Consider the following 9996-nt stretch of genomic DNA (forward strand, 5'->3'; position numbering starts at 1 on the left):
ACAAAGTTGCCGTTTAACTAAATTTATTTGAACCAATTTGATCAATTTTATGAATCCAAAATAGATCCACCGTGTTTATTCGTAATTGCTAATAAAAAGATACCGGTAAATCTATGCAGATAATAATAAAATGCTACAGTCGAGTTGAAGAGAGCATTACCGGAACATCGACATCAGAATTGACTGCTGCACGCTGTGAAATACATTACTGAGTGAGTCACGCTATTTAGTTGGATGAGAATTAAAATCACAATTGACTGATAATAGGTTTTGCAACTTGCAAGGCGGTCAGCTGCGTTAACAGCATGACGTCATTATTTCAGAAATTAGTGCGCGCGTCTTTAGATTTTTCTTTTAACAGTGCTGCTTGCGCTGTTCTATTGAACAAGTTTTTGGAATGAACTACTCAGCCACAAGCTGTTGAAATAAACTACTTATTGAAATGTATTTCAATGTAATAGCGTATTTACATTATTCTATTTGTATACGTATTTATATTTGTATTATATCATGTTCATCATTTGATTTCATTGATGGCCAGCTTACAATATTTAATTTATGAGCTGCCGGAGCTGATCTCTCAAAAGTGAACGAATTTTTGTCTCGTCAGCTGTTTTTAATACCACTATTTTTGACCAGACAATCGCAGAATATCTAAACAAAATCAAATTGTAAATAGTTAATGAATCGTCTAATTTTTGTTGTTAGTTTATTCATAGGTTTATGCTCTGCTATGTTAGCAGCGAATACCACTGGAGAAGTGGGCAACTTAACTGCCATGGAGCTGGTAGAAATTCTCCTGGATTTTGTGGACTCAACCAAGGAACCTCAGTTAAAGCGACTCATACAATATGTATGCGGTTTGCTCAACACAAACAACAATGAAAATCTGCATTTGGCATCGAAGTTGATTCGAAAACTGTTTGAAGTGATAGTACCCAGTCCAAAAGACGATTGTCAAGTGCAGACATATAATTCTCAACTCGTTTCCGACTTTCTGCAGTGTGTACAAATGTGGACGAGTCGATTCCCGGAAGAAGGAAAGTTTCTCTTGACACAAGTTTGTTCCAGGACTTCAAACAACGAGGAAAGCCAGGTGCTCGGGCAATTGTTCGATGATATTTTACACGAACTAGGTCCTAAGTGCATCGACGCTTCAAAACTTTATTGCCGTATACAAAAACTCCTCGAATCGAAGGTTAATGAGGAACGTAATTCCGGTTATTTGATTCTAAATAAGCTACTGGATAGCACTAGCTCTAAAAATCTAGATTTGTACTCCTATATAAGCGTAATGGAATGCATCAAAATTGACCAAAAATCAGTATCCTTATCCCTCTTAAAGGAGAGAAATCTAGATGGTAACTGGATGCGTATTTTATATATACGACTATTGAAAACTACAAATATCTCATTGCGGCACGTCATCATCGATTTCATAATGGACCACTTCACCGTTGCTGAGCTCTTCAGTGCAAATCTGTTGATCGAGTTCCTTTCAGCTACCAACCATCTGGAACTGCACAACTTCGAGGGCAATCCTATCCAGGAGACCAAAATGAAGAAGTTTGTCACTGAAAATGATAATAACCAGTTCCTGAAGGCCTTGGCCGAGGTGTCCTGGACTGGGGTGCCACTGCATCGCTGGCTGAGCTGCCAAGAGCCGAGGAACCAGCCACAAATAAAAAATAATCTGCTGCTCAAGTTAGCTGCACATGTGCGAAAAATAGAAAATGAGAGCTTGCGAAACAGTGCCGGCAATGTCCTCTGTGACGTATTTGAGGTAAGTGAACTGTTATATATATATGAAATAGTATTTATAAACATTTTCCATTTCAGGTATCCATCGAAAGCTTATCGTTGCCCCATTTCATAGAATTCGTTAAGACGCTCTATCGAGACAACGAAGATGTTTACGGCCTTCTTACAGACATATTGCAAATCTTAATTGATAGTTGTGATGACATGAAAGAAGAAATTGTTCATCTCACTAAGAGCACTTACGAGATCTTCCGTGATGAGCATAATGATAATAATCTGTGGAGTTCATTCAAGGAGCTACTGCGAAAACTTGATTCTGTGCCAACAAATTTGCACGGCTGGTGGCGTCTGCCCGCATTTTTTTCCACCTTCAGTTCAAAGGAAGCAGCTAGGGAATTCTTTCGTACAAGATATGACGTAAATATTGATTTGATCGAGGAGTGCAAGGATCTGAACGAGTTACAGCAACACCTAATTGACAAGTTAAAATGCCAATCAGCGGACGAGATATCTTTTGTAAAGCAACGAAGCCTTCAACATTTTCTTATCAAGAATGTGCATCATTGGAGTCAACTTGGTGAATTTAACTTGAACCCAATTGACATTTTGGAGACCGGCTCATTCGATACATTGTCACATATGGCGAGTCTTTTGGAGAAGCACGACCAAAAGTTGCCCGATGAGAGCTTGATTGACTTCTTCTTAGAGCAATTAAATAAATATAACAGACGTTTACTAAAGTGAGTACTCGAATAGTTGTGGTACTTATATAGAGAATACAAATATTAACTCCATTTATGGATTATGACAAGTAAACACTCGAGAATACTTCATACTTCCATACTTCAAATCTCCTATAGAGAGAGAGACAGGCGTTACACAAAAGTAATATACTCAATTAACGAAGTATCTTTTCAGCCCTGGAAGAATATTAAGTTATATATCCAAATATCAGGAGCCAAGTAAAACGGTAATACTCGTTCAAAAATTGATTTCCAATAGTAGAAGTGGCTGGGATCTGGGAAACATACTATATAACACCGATTATGTATTACAATCAACTTTAATCAATGGCTTACTTTTTTTCGAGCATCCGACAGGAGTAAAACGGTAAGATAATTTTTTATTTTTGAAATCTAATTCCAGTCAATTGATTTCTTGTAATTTCAAAGCATCGAGAGTGCATATCTAAACAGTTTATCGACCTGGAATACAGTAGAACATATTAAACAGAGCAATTTTATAACGTACGTGAGTAAAATGAAAACAGGGCAAATCGAGCTATTTGACGAAATGCTTGATATCATCTCGAATATAAGTCAAAGAGAAATTGCTCAAAATTCAAAAGACCACCGAGTACAAATTCGTTTTATCCGAGCAATTTTGAATCTTGAACGCTTTGGTGAAACGATACCTGCATATTGGAATGACAAGCTCTGGATAGCCTTGTTAAACCCGAGGAACCTTATGAATATCAAATTGCTTTACGAATGTCTGGTGGCCAAGCTTGTGCCAAGATTCGAAATGCTACAGGAACAGCTGATGATGCTTGGTACTCTTCAGCCCGATCAACAGGAGTCAGTCATATCTGTTGCTCACATTTATTGCATATGCAAATGGAATACATTAAAAACGGAGCAATTGCAAAGTGTATTTGAGTTGCTTTGGCTACACGTTGCTTCTGTAAATTTCCGGACAATGTTGTTCAGCCAGCTAGTTCTGCGCAGACTGGCTGATAAATGTGAGAAGAGCAGGTATGGATTGTATACATATATATTTTTGTTCTATATATACATATAATGATCTTTAAACTTTCATTGCTATTATTCACTTAGTATGGAAGTCCCTTTGGTTAGCGGTACAAAGGCTAATCTGGCATTGTTAATTGATGACAAGAACTTAGATTTTCAGACAGATGCGCGCCTGTTGCTACCAAAAATAATAGAGAATTTTAATGTAGCAGATGCAATTCTTTATATCACAAATGCTCCATTTGATGAATTCGAAAATCCAAAATGGTTATTTTCACAATATGAAATGGAGGATCTTGACAAGTTACGCAGCGCATTTAAGTCTAAAAGTCTTGAAATTTAAAGTTCGTACATTTTGTCTTTAATTTTAAAAATATGTATTAATCAATTGTAATTACACACACACTAGCTTATGTACTGTGATTGAGACAAATATTTAAATATAATTGTTTACATTGTAATTTGAGGCATTTGTTTCATTTATCATGGTACCGACGGAGTTCATCGGTTTTCGAACAATCTGGCAGCCTTCGAACTATATAACCCGTTACGATGTATTTAAATAGTACACACAATTGATTTATTACTTTCCTTTTTGTATGGCAAAAATGAATACAAAAAAATTAAATATTAATTTATGTATGTATAAAAAGCTTAAAGCAAACTATATATGTGTATGTAATTGGCTGCTTGTTGCGTAATGCAGCATTTATCTACTACATACCTAGTTCAGTCTAACTTATGCAAATCTCTTTATTTGTAAATTTAAATAATAATTGTATATGTGAGTAAGGTGCATGAAGTCAATTGAATCATATATATGATTCAATAATATATATACGATTCAATTTTTTGTCTGATTTTAAAGTCAAAAGAGTGCTTTGCATAAGCTAGATAGCTGATCGATCGTTCAGTAAGATAAGTAGAAAAAATAATATTTTTGATTTCGTTTTTTTTTCTTTTTTTTTTTTAAATAACTCATACATATTGTGCTGGTATTAGTTGTTGAATTTAGCACCACAAAAAATATATACGAACAGTGAGCTTTTCATTAAATTTTCATTTCTCTTTTCATGTGGAAATTTTCTAATGGAATTGTGTTTGTGCGTGTGTGAGTGTATTTGTAGGAGGGAACGAAATTGAACGCGGTTGACATTAGATATATAAGGATATATAATTATATATATCCTTATTCTTAAAATGATACGAGTTACAAGGCCTTTCAGTTAAACAAAAATTAAACATTTGCATACAAATATCGTATATCGTTATAATCACGGTACACACACAAATAACATGGTTTTAAATTTTGTTTACTTTTGTGCTCACTGAAAACAAATGGTTATTCCAAAATGCGCTATCGCAATAGCTTAACCAAGGCAGTTACAATAGTTTTTTAATTCATAGTTTTTGTTTTTTATACATGTACGGCATACACGCATTATTAATAATCTTAAAAGGGCGCCAGAAAACATTTTAAAACGACACACACAAGTTGAACATAAAATGATTTGACATACGATAAAACTTTAGTTGCTTAAATTAATTACAATTTTGTTCATCCTCCCATCAATTGCACCAACCTAACACGCGCACTTGTACTTGTGCGAGTGTGTGCGTGTGGGTGTGCGGATGTGTTGTTGTGCGTAAACTAAATGCCGCACTGACAAATAGCACAACAAAATATAAAAACTGTTGCATTTATCTAGCACACTCAACAAACACACAGACACACACACAACGCACAAACCGGACAGGCGTTAATGACAAAAAAAAAAAAATAATAAAGCCAATGTGAGGCCATTTAGAGCATCTTACATTTAAATCTACGGTTCGGCTTATTCGTTTTGCGTCCTTTTCGTCCCTTGTTGTCCTTATCTTTTCGTATTTCGCGCACCAATGTGTAAAATGCATCATCGACGCCCATGCGCGTCTTGGCTGATGTTTCGATATATGGAATGCCATATTGCTTGGCCACCTACGAATGAAGAAATTTATACTCATAAATAAATACAGGAGTCTAGAGGTTGTTTTTTGATTGGACATGAACTTACCTCTCGTGCTTGTTCGTTTTGCACATTCCACGAAGGCAGATCACATTTATTGCCCACAAGCACCATTGGCACCTCCTCGGCATCCTTGACTCGTTTGATTTGCTCGCGATATGTGCCAATATCTTCAAAAGACTTAGCGCTATTCACAGCAAACACCAGCAGAAAACCCTCTCCGGTGCGCATATACTGATCACGCATTGCTGAATACTCTTCTTGACCGGCGGTGTCCAGAATATCCAACAAGCAGGTTTCACCATCTGGCAACATTCAATTGTTGTTTACATTTTGAATGTACGTTAATCGATAATCGCGAATGTTATCGATTTATGCTATACTCACCAATAACCACTTGCTTCCGATATGAGTCCTCAATTGTGGGATCATATTCATCCACAAAATGATTTTGAATAAGTTGTATGGTTAGCGCCGATTTGCCAACACCACCGGCACCAACAACAACTAACTTGTATTCCGTCATTTGACTTCGCTCGCTCCGTAGTGCCTGTCGATGTTTACAATTGCAGTCGTAAGTCTTTTAAGTGTATGCGTATATAAGTGTGTGGGCTTGTTGGCGCGTGTGCTTGTATTGGTGTGCGTGTGAGTTCCTCGCCCCACTCAAAAAATGAGAGCTGCAACCGAAGATTGTGGCGACTGCAAGAAAAGCAGATATACACAAAGCATTATTAATTAAAAATGATTGAAATTAATTAAGCGTATAATTAGTCATAAATTAATGAGTCAGAGTAGTTTTTGACTGCGTTCGAGTTTATATATTTTTCTTTGCCGCACACACATGCACGCACACACTTGCACGCACTTATCCGCACAAGAGAGGGGAATTATAATGACTCAAGCGTTGCATACACCCTTCGCGAACATCGACATTAATTACAGGTTTTTCAATTGCACAATTTAAATAACACCAAACTTTTTACCAGTCGTTAGACATAATCATACACCACAATTATTTGCCATTTTCCTGGCTTGCAGTGCAGGCTTATCTCTGCATGTGTGTGTGCGTAAGAGTGTGTGTGCATGTTGCGAGTGTTTGTATGTATGTATGTATGCTGCCGGACCTTCTTTGTTGCTGTCGCTTAAATCGGCTCCTCCTTTTTTTAATTTTTCTGCTCACATGAATTCGAACTAATCGACTTTAACTTTTTGCTTATAATGAGCTTAATACTATAGCACTTTTTTTTCTAACAATAACTAATTTTATAATTTGTACGTAATAAAAATTTCCGACTTTATGTTTTCTTGTCGAAAGAATTTTTTATATCGCCGTATTTTGTAAGTGTTAGCTAGTTTCGTGTGCTATTGGTAATTATTCAACACTGCCTCTAAGTTGCCATAAAATAATCGACAAAGTTTGAGGACATTCCTATAAAATAATACTATTTTTTTTTTTTTTAATTATGGAATGTATTTTATGCCGTCATATTTATATGTATTTTTTATTTTCCAATATGTATTATACGCAATTTCTTTTTAACACAAATAATACACAATTCTCACATCTCTGCCAATTACTATCGATAGTATTTGTTATTGCATTAAATTTCATATTAAATAGTATCGATAGTTCTTCGATTCCAAAACAATTCAACGGGCAAAAACAGCATGTTGCTAGAGCTAAAGCAGAATGTTTAATAAACTAGAATTTAATAATTTGGTAAGTGAAAAAATCAAATTTAAATATAACATTTATTATGAGTATTCGACAACAGGTAATAACCAATAAAAAACGAATACAACAAGCTCGTGTACAAACTATTTCAAAATTGGTGAACAAAGTGCGCAAATTGAAAGAAGGATTAAAGAAACAGCCGGATAATGAAAAGATTCAGGAACGTATACGTAAAACTGTGGAATGCATGTCCGAGCTTAAGTCGCTCAAAAGCTTGGACATCATGCGAACACTACTGCTGCAAGATGGCAAAAATCACAATACTGTGTTGACAAATGGCCGAGCAACGCCGGATGAAATAGCAATAGCTATGCTGGGCTTAAATAAAGTCATGCAAACACTTGTCGCAGCATTTCAACAAAAGCTAGATTTAACTAATGCCGCCAATGCGGATTGGCGTACTGCAATATTGGAGACAAGCAAACGTCGCCTAAAGCTGCAACGCACTGAGGAGAAGCGACGGAAGCGCAAAGAGCTCAAGGAACTGAAAGAGAAGACACGCAATCGGCTCGAATGGCTGCAGAAAAATCAACCAGAAGTGGATGCAAAAAATAATATTGATACGGATGCTGGAAAATGTTTAATCAAAAGACAGTCAAGCCAAGAAACTGATGAAGAGCTCACGGGGAAAACAAAAACTAAATCTAAGCCGGCAATAAAAGTCAAAGCAAAATCAAAGAAGCAAACAAGTGAGCAAATTGAGCTCGATGTAAGGCATAAGAAATCCAAAACAGATGACAATAAGCAGCAGCCCGTGGATGCAGAAATAAAGCCAAATCGAATGGATGCTGCTGAACAGCCTAACCGCAAGGAAACTAGAGACGTGGAAAACAAATCATCACCTAATGATAACCGGAACAAATCCAAGAAAATGGAAAAACAACGCCCTACTCATGTAGTCGATCCGTTTTTCATAACAGAATCGGGTCAACCATATCTGTCAACGGCAGTAGTGCTATCTGGCGATAGCAACAATGAATCGGAGGACGAGACGGAGCCCCGAAATTATGTGGAGCACCGTAAACAGAAGTCGCTGGCTAAAAAACAGGACTATAATAATACGCGTTTCAATGAACGTCAACCCACTTGGGTGGCCAATGAGGACGAGACGGAGCCTCGAAATTATGTGGAGCAACGTAAACAGAAACCATTGGCTAACAAAAAGGACGATAATAATACGCGTTTCAATGAACGTCATCCCGCTTGGGTGGCCAATGAACAGCAAAAACCAACTGTCACTAATTTCAAAGGAAAGAAAATCAAGTTTGGTGAAGATGGGGACATTACAGAGACATCAATTGCTTCTCCAGCGATTACTGCGCCAACTCCAACTCCAGCCAGCACAGAGGGAATGCATCCTTCTTGGGTGGCCAAGCAAAAGCTAAAGCCCAAAATTGCCGTGTTCTCTGGCAAAAAAATCAAATTTGATGATTAACTTTTGAATCTAGTTTGGTATACTTATGTTACATTTATTTTAATTAAATATTGAACATTTTTCAAGCATCAACCTTGGGCACGAAGTGTCCGCGCGTTTTGTCGGTCTTGCGTAGTTTGTCGATGTCCACATCGGCATATTTGCGTTTCAGCAGCTCCAAATCAAAGTTTGGATTTCGCCTCAGTATCATCATGACCTCATTTCGTGAGCGACTGAAATAAATAAGTATGCATATTTGAATCGGTTGCTTAGAATTAATTGTTCTTGACTTACTTCTTTGCCTTGCGTTTGGCATTGTAGAGCTTCTCGCGATACTTCAGCAGGAATTTGTGTACGGCACGGCCGCCATAGCCCAAATTGCGTGACTTAATCCATTTGGTGTTCATGAAGGGTGGGAGTACATGTTCGCAGGATTTGTACGTACAGCGCAGACCGAAGGCGTTATTCACCTGCCGCTGAGGACGTTCGCCTGTCTCCCCTGTCTCGAGGAGATGATACGCCTTGTTGCGCTCGCGCACAACTGTCTCTAGATTCTCCATAGAGATTTTTACCTTATCGATACGCTCGGGATTGGGAAAGATTTCCATTTTATCGTTGCATTCGTGCTCCATTGTAAGCAACATGTTGCGCTCCTTGAGTAGAATGTACCATAATTGATGCAGCTCCTTGTTGGACTTTATGCGCAGTTCATCCGGCTTCCAGGCGCGTCCCACTTTCACTTCATTTTCGCTCCAATGTTTAGGATCGTCAAAGAACTCCATGAGCCGCTCGTTCCGTACCGGAGCTGTTGTGTGCACGCCGCATTTCAGTAATCCGCCAACAGCTGCTGGACTGTGTATTATATAAAAAATCAAAGCACGATCCGACAGTCGAAATACAGTATCTTTTACGGTTTTTCACTAACCTTAATGATGGTAATGGGTTTTGCGATGCAGTTAACAAGTTTTTGAACGTCACTCTGCCCACGGTCTTCGCTACATTTAAACATTTAATTAATGTTGAAGACATATTTTCCAAATTAGAAGCAGCCCCAGCTGTCCGGCACTTAGAGATGTGTACGCATTAAAACGATACATGTGAATTTAGGACACACGTTAAGTTATCGATAGTAATTTGGTTTAATTTTGGCACCTTCGTCTTTTTATGTTTAATCTGTCCATTCAACATATATTGAGAATATCTTTATAGTTAAATAGTCTTTTGGCAGTGAAAACCCAATACTCCAAATTTTGATGTCCGTTGTGTACTAAATTTATAGCATATTTATCAACACTATATGTTATTCAACACTTGTTGACTAACAATCAA

General features: G+C 37.4%; 4 protein-coding genes across 8 annotated transcripts; 2 read left to right on the forward strand and 2 right to left on the reverse strand.

Moving 5' to 3' along the window:
• The first annotated feature begins 80 nt into the window (after positions 1–80).
• Positions 81–5300, forward strand: LOC108620963 (uncharacterized). 4 transcript variants are annotated; one of them, XM_089462010.1, is made up of 6 exons: positions 81–212; positions 709–1783; positions 1840–2501; positions 2680–2871; positions 2934–3515; positions 3597–5300. In XM_089462010.1, exons 2-6 carry the CDS (start codon positions 734–736, stop codon positions 3853–3855), a joined length of 2745 nt encoding a protein of 914 aa, XP_089318136.1. In that variant the 5' UTR covers positions 81–212; positions 709–733; the 3' UTR covers positions 3856–5300. The 4 variants fall into 4 exon arrangements, with proteins under 4 accessions (XP_089318136.1, XP_089318137.1, XP_089318135.1 ...); XM_089462011.1 differs by lacking the exon at positions 81–212 and adding an exon at positions 273–454; XM_089462012.1 differs by lacking the exon at positions 81–212 and adding an exon at positions 597–671 and having other exon boundaries at positions 1004–1783.
• Ras85D (GTPase ras-like protein 1) lies at positions 4920–6899 on the reverse strand. 2 transcript variants are annotated; one of them, XM_089462021.1, is made up of 4 exons: positions 6643–6899; positions 5906–6217; positions 5567–5823; positions 4920–5490 (listed from the first exon to the last, which is right to left on the reverse strand). In XM_089462021.1, the coding sequence occupies exons 2-4, from the start codon at positions 6042–6044 to the stop codon at positions 5317–5319; spliced, it is 570 nt and encodes a 189-aa protein (XP_089318147.1). In that variant the 5' UTR covers positions 6045–6217; positions 6643–6899; the 3' UTR covers positions 4920–5316. The 2 variants fall into 2 exon arrangements, with proteins under 2 accessions (XP_089318147.1, XP_089318148.1); XM_089462022.1 differs by lacking the exon at positions 6643–6899 and adding an exon at positions 6502–6629.
• A 184-nt stretch (positions 6900–7083) lies between these two features.
• Rlb1 (lysine-rich basic protein Rlb1) lies at positions 7084–8760 on the forward strand. The gene is made up of 2 exons (XM_089462017.1): positions 7084–7238; positions 7294–8760. The coding sequence occupies exons 1-2, from the start codon at positions 7209–7211 to the stop codon at positions 8686–8688; spliced, it is 1425 nt and encodes a 474-aa protein (XP_089318143.1). The 5' UTR covers positions 7084–7208; the 3' UTR covers positions 8689–8760.
• Positions 8685–9870, reverse strand: mRpL47 (mitochondrial ribosomal protein L47). The gene is made up of 3 exons (XM_089462020.1): positions 9593–9870; positions 8962–9519; positions 8685–8900 (listed from the first exon to the last, which is right to left on the reverse strand). The coding sequence occupies exons 1-3, from the start codon at positions 9694–9696 to the stop codon at positions 8750–8752; spliced, it is 813 nt and encodes a 270-aa protein (XP_089318146.1). The 5' UTR covers positions 9697–9870; the 3' UTR covers positions 8685–8749.
• Positions 9871–9996: the final 126 nt, after the last annotated feature.

Source organism: Drosophila arizonae, chromosome 2, assembly GCF_054131065.1.
Source record: "Drosophila arizonae isolate 15081-1271.41 chromosome 2, UAZ_ARI_1.0, whole genome shotgun sequence".
In the NCBI taxonomy this organism is placed as follows: Eukaryota; Metazoa; Arthropoda; class Insecta; order Diptera; family Drosophilidae; genus Drosophila; species Drosophila arizonae.